Source organism: Podarcis filfolensis (genome assembly GCF_964270895.1).
Source record: "Podarcis filfolensis genome assembly, chromosome: 9".
NCBI lineage: Eukaryota > Metazoa > Chordata > Lepidosauria > Squamata > Lacertidae > Podarcis > Podarcis filfolensis.
In genome coordinates, this window is record NC_139610.1 from 41,297,557 (window position 1) to 41,318,861 (window position 21,305).

The 21,305-nt window shown below is 43.7% G+C and overlaps 1 protein-coding gene across 2 annotated transcripts in view; it reads right to left on the reverse strand.

Annotated features, from left to right (window-relative positions):
* The window catches only part of SMAD1 (SMAD family member 1), a 37,137-nt gene extending 16,681 nt beyond the window's left edge, over positions 1 to 20,456 (reverse strand). The window contains exons 1-2 of one of the 2 annotated variants that reach the window (XR_014552163.1): positions 19,941 to 20,366; positions 3,912 to 4,494 (exon numbers count right to left, since the gene is read on the reverse strand). Coding sequence is in view for 1 of the 2 variants with exons in the window: in XM_083631254.1 (XP_083487380.1) it covers positions 3,912 to 4,311 (400 nt within the window). In the remaining variant the exon portion in view is untranslated. Of the gene's footprint in view, positions 1 to 3,911; positions 4,495 to 19,940 lie in introns of both variants that reach the window. The other variant, XM_083631254.1, reaches the window with a different exon arrangement.
* Between the last annotated feature and the right edge of the window lie 849 nt (positions 20,457 to 21,305).

A 21,305-nucleotide genomic window follows, 5' to 3' on the forward strand; every position in this document is an offset into this window, starting at 1 on the left:
GTTCTCATAGTTCTTCACCTAGCTATCTGAACTAGCCAGATGTTTAACTGATAATCAGTCAGTCCATCATTTGAAAAAAATAAGACATAGGAGCCACCTTGCCCCCAAAAATGGCAACTAGACATTCCGTTTTGGCGACTGTAACGTTGGTTTAAGGAGTTTCTAGCACTGTGTATCATTCCACCAACTGATGTAAAAAACCCTAAAAAATCTACCCCTAAATGAATCCCACTAAAATGGCTGGGACTGGTCATCAGGGGAATGTGACTGGGAGAAGAGGGAAGCCAGGCTAGCAAGCATGTCCCTCCTTTTCGCCCCCACATGATAATAAATCACATGAGGACTGAATGCCTGGGTATGTTCTTAGTCATGGAAACCATGGAGCCACTGCTGACTCATGAATTCCATTGGCATCCACTTAAAGACACCAAGTTCAGTATCGAAGCTCATCACTATTGCAGAAGATGATTTCAAGCATTTTAGAGGGATTCATCCAGGGCATCACATCACAAAATGTAAATATACTTTTGGTTTACATTGTACACCTCAAGATCTAACTTTTAATGTCAATACTCCACATTATATTTGCTTGTGTGCTGGCTAAAACTTGCATACATTACAGGAAATTGGTTCAGGAAATATTTTAATAGGTTATCCCAGCACCTAAGAGTTTTACAAAAGGCTTGTTGAGACAGTTGCTGCTAACCAAGTGTGTGTATTTAAATTAAATGTGTGTGCATGTGTGCCTTAAAAAAACCACACCGAACCACTCATTTCACTATCTACGAAGGAGATACTAGCACAGATACTTAAGGTTGGCCTACTTGTGGCTCTCTAGATGTCACTGAACTGCAACTCCCTTCATCCATGACCACTGGCTACGTTGGCTGGAGTGATGGGAGTTGGAGCCCAACAACAACTGGAGGAAAGTTTAGGGAAGGCCGTTTTAGTAATATAATAAAACTACAAATCAGACAGTGTCTCTTAAGGGGAGCCTTAATATCCTCCCCTCTTACTATAGAGTGGGCCAAGTCCCAAGAACAACAAAAACTGAGGTCAAGACAAATTATTCATCCCAGAGGCTCTTTACAAGGAAAGTTTACAAGGAAACCAGAAGCCAGTTCTGTCTTCAATGTTTTAAAGCACATACCAGCCAAGTGTTCCAAAATGTCCAAGTTTACAGAATACATCGGATTTCAAACACACACACACACACTCACACACACACAAGCATCATCACTACTAGCTATTTACCCAGGAAAATGGACTCTCTTGGGAACAAAGGTGGGATATAAATGTAATATTAATAATATTTTTAAAAAGTAAAACCACTCTTTGCTCAGGTGTGACAAGGCATCCTCCAATTTAGGAAGGAAGAATTAGCATGGCAGATACATATACCAAGATGATTGCCAGTTTTTCTTTGTTCTGCTTGAAACTTACTGCCTTCCACCACCTGCCTAAGAGGGGTTCCAAGCTTACACCTCAATGTTTAAGAACTTAACCTACAGATTTATCCATGTGGTAGAATTATTGAAAAAAACTCTGCTGCCAGTGGGAGCGGGAGGAAAAGATTTGCAACCCTACTTCCAGGACAGATAACAAGGTGAGAGAGCTACAGCTCTTAATCTGTGGTTATATCCAATTAAAATGAATTTCAGCACATTAACAAATTAGCTAAATTGCTTGTTCTTTCTTCCTTTTGCAATTTAATCCTAAAGTCAAAAGAGTGCACTTGAGTCTTCCAAATATGACTAGAGCACACCTACGTTAGTCATTTAAATTGTTAACTTGAAAATGCAGATACAAGAGAAGCCCAGCCTGGGAGGAGTAGACTGTGTTAAGTGTAATTACTTGGAAGTTCGTTGTACTGAGACATACAATATTTAGGACCTGTAAAAGGAAAGAATTAATTCAAAGGCAAAAGGTAGTCACTGAAGGACTGCTACCTTTGCATTGCAAAACAAAAGACTTCACAAAACACAAAGTTTCCAAGACCAGAATACACATCCTTACAGTTCCAGGAGGAGACAACCATGACCCCTTATTACATTAGATTCAAAGGCATGTTTAAACATTTACCAAAAATCAGCCAGTTAGACTTAGCATAGTCTTTCAAACTACAACACTTTTGTGTACACAGGCCATGGCTTTGTATAGTCCGTTATAGCTAGCTGTTACAGACATGCCTGCGCAAGGCACTTCTTTCCGACAATTGTGCTGGAGTGTTTGCCAGATGACGACAAGCTTCCCCTATCACTTCTTCCTCCTCCCGTCTCTACATATATGCAGCAATCTTAACCAGGAAGCATGCTGACAAAGCTTGGATTCTCCAAGCTTTGAATTGCCAGTTTTAAGTTACTCCTGCCCTTCAGCTGCAGTTAGCAGTCTCAGCTTTCCAAATGGCATATCACTTTTCACAGTGTTCACCCCCCCTCATACACACACACACAAAATATCTATAGTACAGTTTTCTGGAGCTCAAGTATGTAAATTGGGATACTTGGAATAATTGGGATACTCCCTGCAACTTTTATCCATAGCAATCTCTCCCCCTCCTCCAGTTTAAAGCGGAGAGAGAACCAGTTCTGGTCTATCAAAGTAATTCACTGAACAAAAATTACACTAGGTTTCCAAATGTGGTTATGGAAAATAGATTTACTGCGCAACCATCTACCTATTTGCTAGTAAAGGTAAAGGTACCCCTGCCCGTACAGGCCAGTCTTGACAGACTCTAGGGTTGTGCGCTCATCTCACTCTAGAGGCCGGGAGCCAGCGCCGTCCACAGACACTTCCAGGTCACGTGGCCAGCATGATGAAGCTGCTCTGGCGAACCGGCACCAGAGCAGCACACGGAAATGCCGTTTACCTTCCCCCTATAAAGCGGTACCTATTTATCTACTTGCACTTAAGGATGCTTTCAAACTGCTAGGTGGGCAGGAGCTGGGACCGAACGACGGGAGCTCACCCCGCCACGGGGATTCGAACCGCCGACCATGCGATCGGCAGGTCCTAGGCGCTGAGGTTTTACCCACAGCGCCACCTGCGTCCCTATTTGCTACACAGCCCCAAAACAGTGCACAACTATGGAATCAGTTCTGCCCCTCTCATTCAATGTTTATAATCTCTTATAAAAACACCAGGTGTACTAAAATCTAGTGTGGAACTAGGGAAAGATTTATTCAGTTCTTGCAAGGGCAACAGATCTACTATTCTCATGAGCTTTTGAGCAGTTTTCCCCAATGTGGGACAGACAACTTGAGGCTGGCTTCCAACAAGATCCCTGCTGCACCCAGGTCTAATATAGGAAGTCAACAGTCCCAGACACATAATCATCAAAGCAGCTAGTTTATTTCACTGCTTAGCAGAATGCACTGCTGAAGGTCATATGCCACTGCAAGTTTTACTTTCACTTCCTCTACCACAGGGAGCCATTACTAACCTACTGATTTTTTTAAGAGTCACATAGTATTTGTAACACAGAGATTACAGCTATAATGTACAAGGAGAGAGTGAAGTATATCAGTTTATTATGCCCTACAAGTACCAGAGTCTATCTTGAATACATGAGTAAGCATAGATGTGGCGCGCTACTGTCTTAAGATGGTTCAGTAGTATAACTAAGATAACTGAGATAGTTCCACTGGATAGAGTGTGGTGCTGATAATGGCAAGGCTGCAGGTTCGATCCCCGTAAGGGACAGCTGTATAATCCTGCATAGCAGGGGGCTGGACTAGATGATGCTCAGGGTCCCTTCCAACTCTTATGATTCTAGGATCTACTCCCAGCAAGCTGCACATTCTATTTCTCTAGTTTAGCAGTCCTATAATCTTAAATCTGATTGCAGTTGAGCTGTTGGAAAAAGGCATTGCGTAAGCTAATAAAATCAAAGTATACACGAAGATACCTACCAGGACTTTCCACTCGCTTATAGTGATAGGGATTGATGCAAACTTCCTTCTGCTTTGAACCAAAGGGAAACTCACAGCATTCCAGTGGTTTAAGTTCATGATGGCTCTGCAGATCAGGCCAGCGCCACACACGGCAATAAATTACATGGGGCAGCCCTTTCCGATGGGACACCTGGAGCCTCCCATCCAGCGAACGAGGAATTGTGACACAGTTGCTGGGCTGACCTGGGCAGCTCAATGCCTTCTCCAACTCTTCCATTGCTCCTTTTTTCTTCTTCAGTTTTTTTACTAGGGCATCGACAGCTTTCTCAGCCCATTTTTCCTCTTCGTCCCCTTGCTTCCATCCTAGCAGTCTTTTAACAGCTGGGCTTGTGAAGGAGAACAAGCTTGTCACGTTCATGGTGAGTGATCAAACACTTGAGTACAGCAAATCCTTCAAGGACTGCCCTACAACAGTCTTGGGCGAATTTATATGATTCCTTTAATCTTCCTAACCCAGAGATCTTGAAAAGTTGAAACTAACATTCCAGCTTGTCAGATGTTCTTTCTTTAGTCTTTGGGATTCCAAATGCAAGTCAGGCACCTACGAAAGGGTAAAAGTGAGAAAAGGCAAAGATCAGATCTCTTTCATACAAACAATCTGAAGAAGCACAGATACTCTACCAGAATCTAACAGACCACTGTTGGGTTATTGCAGAACTTTATGCCCGGGCAGAATTCAAACTATGGGGAAGTTCTCAGGAGTTAGCATAGGAAGAGCCACTGCTACAGCTGACTCATGAAGAAGACCAATTCCTCTTGAGAGATGAAAACTGCTTTCTACCATCCCCTTCACGAAACCACAATTAGTCAAGGTGGCACATTTAGTCAAGTATAGAGAGAGTAGGATGCATTTCGCATCAGATTTCAAAGTCATTAAGCAGCTGGAATTAATTAAGAGATCTTCACACAGCTGGTCAGCTGACTACAACAATACAGTACTTGGATGTGTTCTGTACTCAAGTTAGAACACCAAAAGTAGCTAGTCACCATTTTCTGAGTCACCAGAAAATTTACTACATGGAAACTTTAAAATAAAAAGTTGATCAAGTTAACCACCTGCTTACAAAACCAGCAGAGACAGGATAAATTCATTTCAAATGCCTCAGAACCGTTGTGTTCTTAAGACACCTTCCAACAAAATCAAGAATTATTTCTCAAAAGGGATTTTAGCAGATATGGTTGCCGTGGCGTTTGTAAATATGGTGAGACTAGAACGTTCCAAATCGGGTTTGCACACTTGGAGGAACAACCTGAAAGGGTGCTCGATTCAGCGATGACCCTCAAAGGGTTGAGCATTTCAACCTGCCTTGCCCCACCATCACATAAAGCCTGCTGCCCTGAGGACAGTGCTGGGAGGAATGTGTTGGAGGGTGGGGAATATCAGAACTGAGTGTATGTGGGACTTCCCCTATCTTTCACCAGGAATCTGTGTGAACCTCTGTGTACCAGTCAGCGGGATGGCACAGGCAGGGCAGTGTTGCTCACTTGCCTTCTAGACACACGGTGTTGTAGCTGGTTCCCAATAGGGTGGAGAGAGGTATACAGAGCTCAGCATGGTGGCACAGCCAATCCAATGCTTCTGCCCAGCTCACATCACATGAAGCACCCCGGCGGGAAGGTAAACAGCGTTTCTGTGTGCAGCTCTTGTTCACCAGAAGTGGCTTAGTCATGCTGGCCATTATAATGTAATGGTCGGAAGACAGGTGGGCTACCTCACCGAGTTCTACTGCCTCTGCTGAAAGCATCTTTTTAAATGGTGATTCCGCCCCCAGTGCTATGGCTTGATAATTTGTTGACTTTCATTATACACACACACTTACATGCTTTCTGGCTTCTGTTGCTTTTGAGATCAAAATATAAAAAAGATAAAACAAAAGATGCTACATAGGTGTTTTGAAATAAACACTCAAGCACATGTCTGCCAAGTTTCTAGTTTCCAAGAAGCCTTCTTGCTTCTAAGATTTTGCCAATAAATTCCATTTTCCTTTCTGCCACTTTTAGTTTCTGCAGTGCATCATTTCCTGCATTACTCTGAGCACAAAGTGGACTTATCAGCCAGAAGTACAAACAACAGTTAACATGAGTTTGCATATGACACCTACTCTGTACTTTCCCAAATAAATGTACCCTTCTGAGAAATAGGCTTCTGTGCTTCCAGCAACCCAGCAACTTTCCAGCCCATGAATATAAGTGTCTGTGCAAAAGGCAGGGCACTCAACATAAACCGGTAGAGTTCCTTCCCCCAAAAAATACCTTGAGCCAATTTTTGTCATCACCTGGTTCTGATCCCAATTAGCATCCTCTGTTTTATACCTAGTGTGATAAAACAGCTACTTTGAATATTAGGGACGTAGAGAGTCCATTCCTCTTTGGAATTTGAATTTCAATCCTTTGGTTATCATGCAACAACAATGAAGTAACTCAGTGTAAGCAGTTTTAGCACATAAGTTATAACGACCAATTTCTCTACTTCTGTCTGGACACCAGATGCTTAAAACTCAAGCCTACGCCCACATCAAGCACCAAGATAATATTTGGAAGCCCTTCTCTAAGCCCCCCCGCAATGTTCTGAGGTGAGGTGGTGGTGTGTGGGACTGGCCGGGGAAGACCTGTTTGGTTGTGGCACCCTGCTAACCGAACTCTCTCCCTCCAGACAGAATCATCAGCCACCTACCAACATAGAAAGAAATGGGAATCCTCCAAGATTACTGCATCATCATTTATCGCTCAGACCCTGGGTGAAATCCAGTGTTGGACAAACAGACCTTCCCCTTCTGATCCTCCTCAAAATCTGTCTGGATCCTCTAGAGCAGATATGGGGAGGGGAACATGAGGTACTGCAGGGGTCGGTAACCTAAGGCCCATGGGCTGGATGTGGCCCAATCATCTTCTCAATCCAGCCCATGGACGGTCCAGGAATCAGCGTGTTTTTACATGAGTAGAATGTGTGCTTTTATTTAAAATGCATCTCTGGGTTATTTGTGGGGCATAGGAATTTGTTCATATTTTTTTTCAAAATATAGTCCGGCCCACCACATGGTCTGAGGGACCGGCCCACGGCTGAAAAAGGTTGCTGACCCCTGAGGTATTGCAAGGGAAAGTCAGTTCAACTCATGCACCCACACAACTGGCTATCATCCCCCCCACAACCCCGTGTTAGAAACTCAGATATACAAGCTAATCGCCAAATGGTGCCTTAAACCTGGGTTGCAGTCACCAGTACAGACTGTCTGGTCGCTATTCCTCCCCCTCGTGAAAATGATAATAATAAATTAGAAATAAATAAATAAATAAATTCATTTGTCTACAGTTTTGTAGTTTAAAGGGGGAAAATCTCAAAGCAGTTTACAACATTTAAAAATAAATCAGATAAAACAATCCAGAATAAAACAGGGACAAGACTCAGATCAGCCTGCTGACTTCTTTTCTACCAGCCTATAAAGAGACTAGTAGCCAGCATGTGGGTGGCGCTGTGGTCTAAACCACAGAGCCTCTTGGGCTTTTCGATCAGAAGGTCGGCGGTTCGAATCCCCACAATGGGGTAAGCTCCCATTGCTCGGTCCCTGCTCCTGCCAACCTAGCAGTTTGAAAGCATGTCAAAGTGCAAGTAGATAAATAGGTACCGCTCCGGCGGAAAGGTAAACGGCGTTTCTGTGTGCAGCTCTGGTTCACCAGAAGCGGCTTAGTCATGCTGGCCACATGACCCAGAAGCTGTACGCCGGCTCCCTCGGCCAGTAAAGCGAGATGAGCGCCACAACCCCAGAGTCATCCACGACTGGACCTAACGGTCAGAGGTCCCTTTACCTTTACCTAGCCAGCATTTCTATGCCAGATGAAGAGTAAGGGAAACCATCTGTAATAGTTTTGCCAGCTGTGGCATGAAGACTACATCCTCTCACCCAAGCACCTGCAGAAGGTTGCACAAAGAGCCACAGGTACATGCACACCTTGCATTCGTGAGAAATATCTATGAATTTCAGCACACTGGTGGAAAGGCAGCACAAACAATTGGTACTTTTTCAAGAACAGAGTGCTGTAAGCTTCCACAGTGCTGTTGCCTTTCCACAAAGATCCATCACCACTCCCAACTGCGACTGTTACAAACACCTGTTTTTTTAACGGCAGTTTTACACACACTGCGTGGGTGTGTTAAGATACACAAAAGCAGGATACCAGACGTTTCTGCCTATATTTAGATCTGCCTGGTCAGCTGTAATTGCATAATTTCATCAGGACCTTCTGCAACGGAAATACATCCATATTCATCACACAGGCATCAAAGGAAACATCTTTACAAGCCATATCCTTTTACAAACCAACACATGGTCTCATGCCACTCTCCCCAATTGTTGAATTCCTCCTTTAGGAAGGGCAGGGGATTTTATTCCTTTATCAATAGCAAAGTCATTTCCCCTTATGGTTAGAAGGACAAAAAAGTGGGGCTTTTCTCACAGGTGAACGAAGCGGGGAGTGGGGGGTGGGGAGTGGAGACAACCAAGAGAAGGGGGAACTGCTTTGCCACTAATGAAGTTCTGACAAGAAAGAGAGCTCTTTGGGATCAACTTCACAAATGTGGTAGAAAGCGCTTTGGGAACTCAAACGCATTTGGGGATGTTTTGCATTTCTATTATAGAAGCAGGTACAGTAAAGGTTTTGCTTCGTTCCTACATGTGATCAAAAGTCATCGACTTTCCTCACGGAAAGGCAAGATCGCTTTGGTATGCACTGCATGGAGGCTCCTTATATGGCACACAGCTGCCGCTTTGGTGTGGCTCAGGCATGCCCCATGAGGAGGCCAGCTGGAGTTAGTCAGCCATTCCTGGCAGAAGCATATCTGTCAAGGTGTTTGTCTTTCCTTACAGCACAAATCTGCTGGCAAAAACAGGGAAAAAATTTACCTGAGCATTCCTGCCCAAGCAGTGTCTCTCAAAAGGGGTGTCCTTCATTCCTTTCTCCTCCCACAGCAGCTATGCACTACGGATTTTTTCCTCCTCAAGGAGTACGTGACCAGTCTGACAGGAGAGATCTCACTACCTTAGGAAATAGTCACTTACAGAGGATTTCACAGTTGAATGGGCTGAAGAGCCTAGATCTGCTGAAGATTTATTAATACCTGAATCCCTTAAGCAATTAAGAGTTCACTGTTCCAAATTAGAAATCCACTTGCCTTTTAAAAGCTCTGCATTGTACTTAAAATGAAGGCACAGAATCCACTTTTTAATCAAAACAATGTGTTCAGCTGGTGTCTGTTGTCTTGACACGTGAAAATACTCCAATATCTACTCAGTACCAAAAAAAGGAAAGAGTGGTATTCAATTAAGTTTTAGTCATAGGCTCATGGAAATTAATAAACAAGGTGTAGGTCCATTTATTTCAGTGGGTCTACTCTGAGTAAGGTGGGACGCAGGTGGCGCTGTGGGTTAAACCACAGAGCCTAGGACTTGCCGATCAGAAGGTCGGCGGTTCGAATCCCCACGACAGGGTGAGCTCCCGTTGCTCGGTCCCTGCTCCTGCCAACCTAGCAGTTTGAAAGCACATCAAAGTGAAAGTAGATAAATAGGTACCGCTCTGGCGGGAAGGTAAACAGCGTTTCCGTGCACTTGCTCTGGTTCGCCAGAAGCGGCTTAGTCATGCTGGCCACATGACCCGGAAGCTGCACACCGGCTCCCTCGGACAATAAAGCGAGATGAGCGCTGCAACCCCAGAGTCGGCCACGACTGAATTTAATGGTCAGGGGTCCCTTTACCTTTACCTTTACTCTGAGTAAGACTTGATCAAATACCACCTTTCCTCTGTCATGTTATGTTTCTTACTTTAAGTCAAGCTAAGCCAAATTCCAAAAGGTAACCACACAGAGAGATGTAAAAACCCTGGATACAATAGGTGACACTTGGTCAACTAAATGCACCAAGAACTGAAGCTACAACTGCTGCCTTTAGAAACCCAGAATAGGGACTTGGCAATACTGATGAATACTGTATATTGGGCTGCTTCATACATCACAGGAAGTGAACCTGCATTCATGGTTTGTTTTCCCAAACAAACCACCAGCAGCTTGTGATTTCTTCACAAGAAAGAAAGCACAAGCACTGGTTCTCACATAACACTGAGCCAAGGCTCCTGGTTTCATCTACTGGACAGGGTGGAGCCAAAATTGTAAGCCATAAACCAAGGGTAGGAAACTTCCACACTGCAGACCAATTGTGGGCCACTAGGAGGTCCAATTTGACCCAATACCAAATTTCCCAAAACCATGCTCACCATGGACTAGTGATGTCAGCTAATGGGTTAGGAGGACAGGTTTAAGTTTAATTCTACACTGGCTGTGTTTTGAACCCCTCAAAATGAAATTGTTCAGCTACATACGTTTTGGTGATATTCAAGTTCAGCTCTCATTACATGTTCCTTTGGCAACCTCCAAAAATAAGCTTTTTACAAACTATGAAGTTGTGTTTGATAGCAGGAACTCCAAAGTTCGTAAAAGCATATTAGCCAAACAATGTACAAATAGGTACCATGCTCAATTTGCCCCAATATATGCACTACATATGCCTGTATATCAGAAGAAGCTGCATCTTTTGAATATACACGCAAGTCCCGCTATCACTCGCTATCTGAAAATTCACTTATCTACACAAAAAGAATTGTGGTGAAACCTTGCTGCATGCCCCACAGATTCATTTATCTGAAGAGCCAACTTCCTGGCTTCCTTGTGGTTTGCTGCTTGGCAGCAGCCATTTTGGGGCAAAAACCATGGAGAGAGGCAGGGAGGGAGGGAGATTGGACAAATCAGTTTCCTCCTTTGGCTACAGCCATTTCAGGAAGAAACCATGGAGAGAGTGAGGAAAGAGCAGACAAATCCCACATTAGAAATATTTCCGTAGGAAATAATGGAGATAATGGACTCGTTATGCACATGCTCGTCTAACAAAAGATTTCCAGAGAATGCGTTGTGTTCGTAAGGCGGGACATGTCTGTATACTTAGTCAGAAATGTGTAGAAATTTTATATAGTTAATTCCATAATAGAACGCTATTTTACTTTGCAGTTTCTTCAAGAGGGGATGGAAAGCATGCAGTTATTTGACTTGGGGAGTCTCTAGATCAGAATTCTTTCCATGCAGAGTTTGTGAGATGCCCACTGGCATGTACAACCCAGATTTCTCTACCCTAAACCATGTTCACTTAAACCAAGGAATAGAGTTGCATTTTGGAAGCCGAAAAGTTTTCTTTCGCTGAACACAGAAAATGAAACAAGCTGTAACTTGCAGATTCTCCTCATTAATCAAATTTGCAATACAAGTCATCCAACATAGATTTGGAACTCTTGCAGATCTAGGAATATACCAAGTTTCCTCATAGACTGCTAGTGTGAGAAACTTATAAACAGAAGTGAAAACACTTGTCTAAGATATTTGATAGAAACTGCCTCTTCCCCAATTTTCTTTCATGAACATGCAGCTGCCTTTTGCTTTAAGTAGTGTACTACAGTATATCTGATTTATAAAGGCTATGTTTGGGCATGTACACTTATGCTGAATTTATTACTAGTTCATGCAAATTGACTACCTAACTGGAGTTTCTCCCTGACCCCCAGGGAACTGCATTAAATACAAGTTTTGCAACAGGGTGAAAGTTAAGCATGTGAACATATGCAGCACAACTCAATCTGTTTAAATACCAGCGGGAAGATGTGAAATAACACAGGGGAGGAGTCATTTAAAAAAAATCTAACATTGTAGTAACCTAATTGTACACAAATCTATTTATTCTGGAATACTGCGTAACATTTGATCATAGAAAAAAAATCAACTCCGATAACGTTCATGCCAATTACACATTTAAGGCAACCTCTAGTTTTACTAAGCTACCCTCGTATGCCTCAATCGTAAAAGTTGTCATGACAGCTGACAGTTCAAGTTACACATTCTGAGAAAGCCATTTTAAATATTTGGCCTTTTGTGAAATTTTTACACACCAAAGAAAGCTTATACTGTACTCCTGAGGCTTTCAGCTGGTTTAACCACAAAAGGTGCTCAAAGTTATAAATAAGTTATAAATGAGATCTTCAAAGTCTACCACCTTAGAAGTATTATCAACTTTTAAAACAGGGGCTTTTAATTTCTATCTCGAAGGATTAGGACGGGCTACAGTTGTATTACACAAGATACAATAAAGCCCACATCCTTAAATGCGGAACAATGAGCACCAAGGCCAGGCCTGCCTTAAAGGTCTTGAAAACATCTCCAGGTAGAAAAAGTTCACAGCTGTCCAACAGCCATCAAGACCGCCATACTATTCACTCTTCCATCTAAACCTGTCATATGGTTGCAAGATTCAGTTTCCTCTGCTCTGAGAAATCACAAGGGAATATTGGGGAGGATGAAATATAACATATGTCGTGCTCAAGTAATTTAATGTTTTAAAATAGGGCTGCATTGTTTCATATTTTTGTTTTTCTTCCCATCCTTTCTTCATGTTGTGGATGATTTTGCTACCCAACCCTATTTTATCCTCACAAGAATCTTGAAAGGTAGGTTCAGCCAAGTGGTGGGGACTGGCCCAAGGTCATGGCCAAGTTGGGATTCAAACTTGGGCTTCCTCGTCCTTGTCTAAACAACTGTACAACATTGACGTTTGATTAAAGACTGATCACCACACCAATCACTCAAATCTACTAAGGAGGTGCGTAGGATTACTCAGGCACATTTTTACAATACAACAACTGCCATCTGAAGAGTTCCATCATTTCTTACACACTGCATCTAAAAACAACAGAATAGGATCCAGAACTATTGTTCTCATTCATATTCGTGTTTAAAGCTCAACCACCCAACAAAGACTTCTTTGTCTGGGTGACAGCCCTGGTTTATAAATATTCAAACAAAATGAAAGGTGCAGGCTTTGAAACACAACAGGAGATACCACTGCAGACACTGGTGGTATCTGCAGTTCACCAACAGAAGCTGATGGTATCTGCTTGGTAACAATTCAAGCCACATTCTAGGCAGAACACATATTTCTAGTCCAGTCTCAGTTCGTGCCAGTTACTGGGACGGAGTTTGGGGGAACAAAATGGTTGCAGCCTTCGCAACATCTGTACTGAAAAGGACTCCTCCCTGGGCTTTCAAAACAGAAGCCTCAGTGGATCTAAGACCACTCCAAAATTTTACAGTGTTCAAGGAAAATGAACATTATACCACCATTACCAATGATGTATGGCATTAAGTTTTCTACAAAGTCTTTTTTTATTTCATAAAATTGGTAACACAATGAATGAACACAACACAACAGCTGGAATGGAAACGATACCAGTCAAGACTAAAATCAGAGTTGTAATATCACTTTTGAGGTGTCTATAACCGGAGACACAGGTTACTAACAAAATCAGTATGTCAACCATTGTCTTTATCTTAAAATGTAAATAATGTAAAGAACTGTATGCAATTGAGTAGTCATATCTTAATATTCCAATAATATTCCAATAAAACTAATATCCAAATTTAAATGTTTAAGCCAGGCAGGCAGAGCAATCCTAACACAGGTGAATCAGTTGCTGATCCCAAGTCATACTGGCCAGGTATGGGGGGGGAGGGGGAGAAATGTTTTTGCTGAACCAGTTCCAGGCTTGTAGAACTGAAAGTCCCAGATTGGGCCCCACTCAAAGGGATGAAACAGCTTTGGATCCAGCAGATCAATGGCTGCCTCTGCTCTTTCCCCACCCTGCCCTCATAATGCCCCCTTTGGGGTGGGGACTACATTTGTTACTGGCAGCTAAAAGACTGCCAGTGATAGATACTCAACTGCCTACACTTCTTACTGCTTACAGGCACAGACTCTGTATGGATAAATAGGATAACATTTGGAATGAGTTTATACAAAATGTAGTAGGCTATTAAAATTTACATAAACACTGGGACAATAACACTATACCAATTTATACAAGAATGTATGGGAATATCACATATTGCTCTCTCTTTTTTTGCATATTTTCGCTTTTATCTTTGTTGTTGTTTTTCTCCCTCTCACTTTTCCTTCTTTTTTTCTGTATCACTTTATTTCTTTTAATTTTTTGTTTAAACTGCCCGCACTTCTCGCACCTACACCAGGAGGCAAATATCAGAGGCTTAGGGCAGTTTTGCTTATTGATCCCCCACCCACCCATATCAAATGTTTTTGTTCAGCTGCTTTTTTGGAGGGGGAGGGAATGAGATAATTTATACAACATGTGAAATTTAACATGGTACATATTTAGTAAACAGACCTAAAACAAAACAAATATGTCAAAACAAAATTTTAATTGATTTAGGGCAGCCGGAAATTTTCCATGAAGTTTCCAAATTCAAGGTTTCCCAGAAAACCCACAACACTTCCCCTCTCTCCTGCTACTCAGTTCACAGGACTTGCCAACCATCACTTCCTCCCTTCTTAACTGGATTTCATTTTAAATCCCTGGTTTTGGATGAAGTTGCATCTAACTCATATTGCACCAGGTGGTACAAAAAACCCCACAATCAATAACTTATTTGAAGCACTAACACACTGTATCCCCAAGTAAAACTACCCTGGCTATTTTCTGAATGCATAAGAATGTCATCTGTACAGTCTTTTTGTTCAGCAGAATGCAACTCTTGAGGAAATAACGTTTTCCAGTTTGTAGCAGAATTCAGCAGAACCAATTGGCTGAGGCTGGTGATGAGATCAAGAAGCCTCCCCCTGGATTAGATATAAAGGTGCCAACTGTATTTATGCATTAAGAATTCAACCCCCCCCCCGAAAGCCAGATAAAACATGTGGACTGGGAATGTGGATGGGAAGAACAGGGAAACAAGGACCAGGTCAGGATTGGGACTAGAACAAAATCTGTTCTTTTCAGTTGAAAGCCAGACTCACACCACAGGAGGGAAAACTGTGCCAGTGTCTGGCTTGAGATATGTCTGTATGAAACCCAATTTGCCACTTTCATACATGAAAATCAAAGCTGTTTAAGTGCCCAAGCCTTGAGCAAGTCACCAAGGAGATGCTAGGAAGCTTGAATTGAACAGGTTCACACCACGTTCAAGTCACAAAGTTACTGTGCAGCCGTGGTGCAATTAGTAGTTTTGAGATTCAATGGTCTCTTACATGATTTGTTACCCATCTCCATAAACATTGTCCGTAAATAGGAATATAACCAGGATTTGCAGAAAGCTGCATTAAGATTTGTATCTCAGTTCTTTCCTATATAACAGATTGAATGCTTACTTTTAGACAAACAATACTAAAATACTGTCTTCTATTTCTCAGCTGAATTTTTTTTCATGGAAATTTGGAGGTACTATTATTCCTTTATTTGCCAAAATTCCATATGCTAACATTTATCCAAATCTTCATCTTCACCCCTACAGCCCCAAGACATTTTGCTCTGAAAAACAGTCATTGTTTTGTTGCACAGTATGGCTTGGATACCATAGCTAGATGGATGGCAGTGTATTTTGGAAAGACTGTTGTTCCAAGAGCATTTTCATTCCTTCCAATCTCATAACTGTTTGATCTGGAAGCATGATTGGGCATGTACCTACCAGAAATAGGGCTAGCTACTGGAAGAAGGTATTTTCACACACTATTCAGCAAAATCATTTCCTGCATCAGTCTAAGCTGAAAGGCACATTGTCCCTCGCCCCAATTCAAGTGTATTTATGGGCCCTGAACATTCAAAAACTTTCTACCAATCAAACCTTCTATTTTCCAGCTCCAATAATAAGTGGATTTGTAGTGGCCAACACTGTTGTAGTGACCCAAGTCTTGTTTGTTCAGCACAAAAGCAAGCCCAGCTGGTCTGTTGGATCCAAGATCCTAACAGTGCCAAGGACTGCAGCTTGCATACAAAAGTACAGCACATGCAATTTACTTTTTCCTTATTGTTATTTGATACTCAAAAGCAGGATCTGTAGTTTCTGCAGCACCATGACTGCCAGGGAGCTTGCTGCATTCACAATCTGGATTAACTGCAAAGTGTTTGCTTGCAGACAAAGCAGCTTTCATTAGCCTCCTCACATCTGTATCCCACCCATGCCCCCAAGCAGAATTTCTGCTATACAACTCTTGAGAGTTAAACTGGGGTGAATGGCGATTTTTAGCTGGACTCTCAGTACAAAGACATAATGCCAAATGGCAATGATAATTTGGTGGCCTGCTGCAAAGCGGTGTATCAGGATAAGACAGCTTTCATTTTAATTTGATTTGGAATATTTGTAGTTTAATTTTTACTTTACATTGTTTAGTTAGCATGTGGGGGGGCGGGGTTCCCCTGTGGTAGTCTATTCTTCAATAAGCTCCCTTACCAATTTAAGTTTTATGAAAACATACTTGCAAAGACAAACAGGGCTCTCAATTATTTACTTCTAAATATTCACTCCTGTATTACTCACAAAAGAAGAATATGGGTGTTGGAGTTCCAACACTTGCTTTCATAATATATTTAATTATGATGACTGAACTAACAAGCTCACAGGCTGACCCCCCTCATTTCACCCTGATGTATCATTTTGCATTTCACTGCTGTAAGTCAATTTGAGATCTACAGCAGGTTGGAAAGGCTAGTAATGATGCTCTCTGCAGTCTCTAGGGAGTCCACATTATACACAGCTTACATTATTTATAAAGCCTAGATGATGCGTCCATTAGCCTTGCAGGATTACACACCAAGAGATACCACTTACACTTGACAGTACTGACTGCTGCATTGCCAGCACAGCTTAATTCAAGTTTACCTACTCCCTAAGCTGATCTTTCCTTCTGTTTACATACATTAAGGTGGATTGCTGTGAGAAATTTGTTTGGAAATAATCACTGCCACTTTAGGTTCATGCTTTCATTCTCAGAACAAACCAGACTTTACACATAAAAGCTCTTTTGAGCTTCTCTCTGTCTGCTATGCAGCAGCATGCAAGTGTGAAAGGAAGAAATGTGTTTTAAAAAGCACATTTAAAAATCTATTAATTTTTGCAGCAACATAGATTTACAATCACAATTTCAATTTGTTGTCACCTGTGAACATATACTTTCTTTCTTCACCTACCACTATCCTTTAAAGTTGTCACCTGTGAACATATACTTTCTTTCTTCACCTACCACTATCCTTTAAAGTTGAATACATTTTAGGGAATGGCTTTTCCCATGTTTAATCTCTCCTTCCCATAAAGAAACAAGGGGGAAGCCACATTGTCAGTTCCACAACACTGGGGGGCGGGGAGAGAATTGACATCCACCCTCTTTCTCTGCTATCCTTGCTACTAACGTCCTAAAACAAGGGAGGGAGAATGGGTTTGTGTATGTGTTTATCTTCAGGAGGGGTATGTATAAGCATAAGAGGGTGGTGAAAAGACACAGCTTTCCTCCTGTCCCTGTCAATTTTACAAGAATACAGAGGGAGGAAATGATGGTGCAGTGATATGGGACAAACGATGCTTGTGGGATTGCATCCGTCTATTCACAGGGCAGTATAGGATAGCATCTGGTATAAGCAGGTGGGGATATGTTTTCTCCCACTCCAGCGCCAAGGGCCGCAGTGACATTTGAAACAGGAAAGCCATAATTTGTGAATAGTGGCAGATGTGCATTAACTGAAGGGATGGGGAAAGGCCAAACAATAAACAAAGGTGTCTTAATATTTTCCCTATCTATCTCCTGCGGAACTTTAAAACGTGCGATTGCAGCCGTAAGAGTTTTTCGCCATCAGTGCTATTATCTAGAATCTATATTGCTTTCGCCTCTCTCAACACTGCTCAGAAGTGTTTTTGAGTCATCAGATCGTCAAGGATATACACTAAAAACCACAACTAGAGAGAGGGACAATGCAGAACAGAACTGTATTTGATTACATTTTGGGGAGCGAAGGGGTCATAATTAAAAGCAAGGACAAATCACTATCCTTGTAACCTGATCTGGCCTTGAACTGAAGTGATCTTATCTGGGGAGGTGACTAGGAAGCACTGCAAGGCTCTGTGAGCTTTTGGAGACCCTGTTTGTGCCTTGAAAACAGAAGGTCCAAGTATTACAGTTAGCAAGTAGGATAAGCATTTCCAGAAGCTTTTTTTAAACAGACAGCAGAACGGAGTTGTCTCTCAGTCCTCAGCAGTGATCTTCAATCTGTTTCTGGGTGTAATGCACACAATGAGAGTTAATCTTGTGGCAAACCCATTTATTATGGCCCATGTTTTCATGGACTCAAAGCCCATCTGACAAAGTGGGCCTGAGTTCACAAAAGCTTGAGAGTCCACAGAAGCTTAATAAATTTGTTTGCCTCCAAGGTGTCATAAAACTGATCATTTCTGCTGCAAGAGACAAACACAACTACCACTCCAGAATTTTTTTCAATGAAAAATAGCATCTAATAAGTATAATGTAGCAACAGTCTGGAAGAATATAATCTGTTTGTTACTCCCCAGCAGCCAAACAGCAAATGTTTTGGAAAGAGAATCTTTGTAGTTCCAGTTTCAAAATAGTTATACAAACAAGAAGTCACATGCACAAACTGCAGAGCAAGACCATTAAGTGAGACACAACTTTTGCAAGTGCAAACTATAGTTATACAGTACAGTCAACTTAATTAAGAATGTATCTTGTCCATCCTAGACCTGTGAAGGCACCCTGGGACCCATTTGGGGACATGAATTTTCACCAGTAAACACTTTTCCTAAGCACTGCTTAGGAGCCTTTCAGTCATAAGTGGTTGGTACTGGAATATATACAGGGAAAAATGCGTATTAATTTTGGTCTCCACGGAATAACTTACACATTATGTGTATACATGCGCTACAGTGAAGATCAGTTGTTTCCTGAAGCATGAAGCCACTCCTCAAATTAAAGCAGCCATTCATATTCATACCGTGTATGAAGAACTGCTAAGCCAGCCCACACACAGCTTCATCAACTATTAACAAAGGGCCAGAAATTGCTGCCCCCGGTTTTGGCATAACTTCTCTTCCCACCAATTCCCTGAAAGGTTGCTAGAATATAATGAGCCAACTATTTTCGAGGTGGGGAGGGGGCGGGGGAGGAAGTCACCCCCAGATTTCACCGAGCCATCCCTGACACCCCGGTTCGATAGAGGCTGGAAAAATAACATTTCAGAAGGGGAAGTTCTAGGGCACTGATGCCTCTTATGAAGTCTGAGAAAGATGGCTCAGTAACATCACCCTCACACGGGGGGGGGGGGGAGAGAAGCATTAGAAAGCCACAGAGAGGAGAGTAAATCTATTGTGTTGGTTTCCCTGAACCGCACAACTCCGGCCTCATCCTGCCGCCCGGGAGAGAAGTCGCGTCTCAGGCGCGCAGGCGAAGAAGCCGTGGCAAGTTTCCCCCGACTTGGCTCCGAGCACAAAAGGGGCCCGGACGCCGGGGGAAATCTCCGCGCAGCCGGGGAACAAGGGCTCTTGTCTTCTGCTGCATTTCTTCTCCCTCCCTGGCTCGGGACGGACGGGAAGCGGGAGCCGCTCCTGGCGTGTCTCCTTCGCGCCCCCAGAGCCACCCCGACCGTCTCCATGCAGACTCTCAGGAAACAAGGGAAGATCGGGATGAGGGGGAAGGGAGGGAGGGAGGTTGGCCCGACGGGACACTTTTTAAGACAACGAAGTTTTAAGAGGGGGGGGGGACCCCACCGCGGCTTCGGCCCCCGTCGGCCCCACGGCTAACTACAGCCGCCATCATGATGGGAACGAAGCCTCTCTCTCTCCCTTTCCATTCCCCTCCCTGGGAGCCAGACGCGCGCGCCTCCAGTCCTTCCGTCTTGCCTCCTCGCCGCTCTTTCGGCTGTACAGAGGAGGAGAGCGGCGAGGACGGAGAAGGCGAAGCAGCCGAGGGAGGCAGGGACGCTCCGTTGTCCTTTGAGAACCAGAAAGATCCCCAAACCAGGAGGAGGCCGCCGCTCGGGGTGGAGGGGAGTTGCTGGATGCAGGCGGGACTCCGGGCAGGAAGAAGGGAGAGAGGGCGAGGGAGTTTTTCTTACCGGCTCTCGGTGGGGCGAGGAAAAGAGCGTGCAAACGAGCCACCCGCCGCCGCCGTCGCTGGGCCGAGGAGCGCAGTCCCGCTCTGCTTTTGGGGTTTTTTGCCTTTGCCGCCCCCCTGCTTCTCTCCTCCTTTGCCGCTCCCGCTTCCAGCGCCGCCGCCGCCGCCGCCGAGCAGCCGTGCGCTCGCTCTGCTGCTGCGCCTGGATTGATCTGGTCTCACTGGCGTCAGAGAGTCGGAGCCACCCAGCCTCCACTTACCCCGCTGCCAATATGCAACATACATATATACACACACACACACTCGCTCACACACACACGCGTGCGCGCGCTCTCTCTAGGCCAAGTTAGGGATCCTCTCCAAATGCCCGCCCCCGCTCCGACGAGGAAGGCACCGCTGGCTTGGCTGCAGAAAGCAAGCCTCTCTCGCTTCTTTCCTCTTGTCTTTTTTTCTGCCCACCCCCCTCGCTCCTTCCCTCTTTCTCTCCCTCTCCTCCCCCAAGGAGGATTCTCAGCCGCGGCTGGGACGGGCGGCCTGCGGCGGGGTTGGAGCTCCGTCAGCGACCATCGGCGGAGGGTGGCGAGCCGAGCAGGGCAAGGCTTTCATGTTGTCGCTTCCAGCTCCCTGCCGCTTCCGCGCGGGTTAGGCGGCCATCCGCGGAGCTGCAGCCTCGTCCTTCCGAGAGCAACAGGTCCCGAGGCTCTGGAAACAAGCGACTCTTGTGCCAGGGGATCCCAGAAGCCCCGGTTCTGAACCCAGTTATCTGCAAGATATTTGAGAGGCTTCATGAAAGCATATTTTGAGAGAAAAGAGCCCCAAAGATACATCTTTAAATGCATATACAATTTGTGTGTGGACTTTGATTTCTTTGTCCATCACTAGGCATTCAAGCCCTAGCATGTTTTCTGTTCCAGAAAATTCTCAAGACAGCATGTTACAGTGGTACCTCGGGTTACATACACTTTAGGTTACATACACTTCAGGTTACAGTTTCCCGCTAAGCCAGAAATATTACCTAGGGTTAAGAACTTTGCTTCAGGATGAGAACAGAAATCGTGCAGCGGTGATGCAGTGGCAGCAGGAGACCCCATTAGTTATAGTGGTGCTTCAGGTTAAGAACAGTTTCAGGTTAAGAACAGACCTCCAGAACGAATTAAGTTCTTAACCCGAGGTACTGCTGTATTTTGGATAGCCCGTTATAATTGTTGAAAATCCTAGTGGTTCCCCAAGACATGGCCATCTTACAAACAAGGTGTAGATGTAAACACATCTTTAACAACCAGTGTACACATGGCTGGGCAGCTTCCCAAATGTGTACATTTCTCTTCGCCACCAACCTGAAAACCTCCACTCCCCTAAGTCTGTT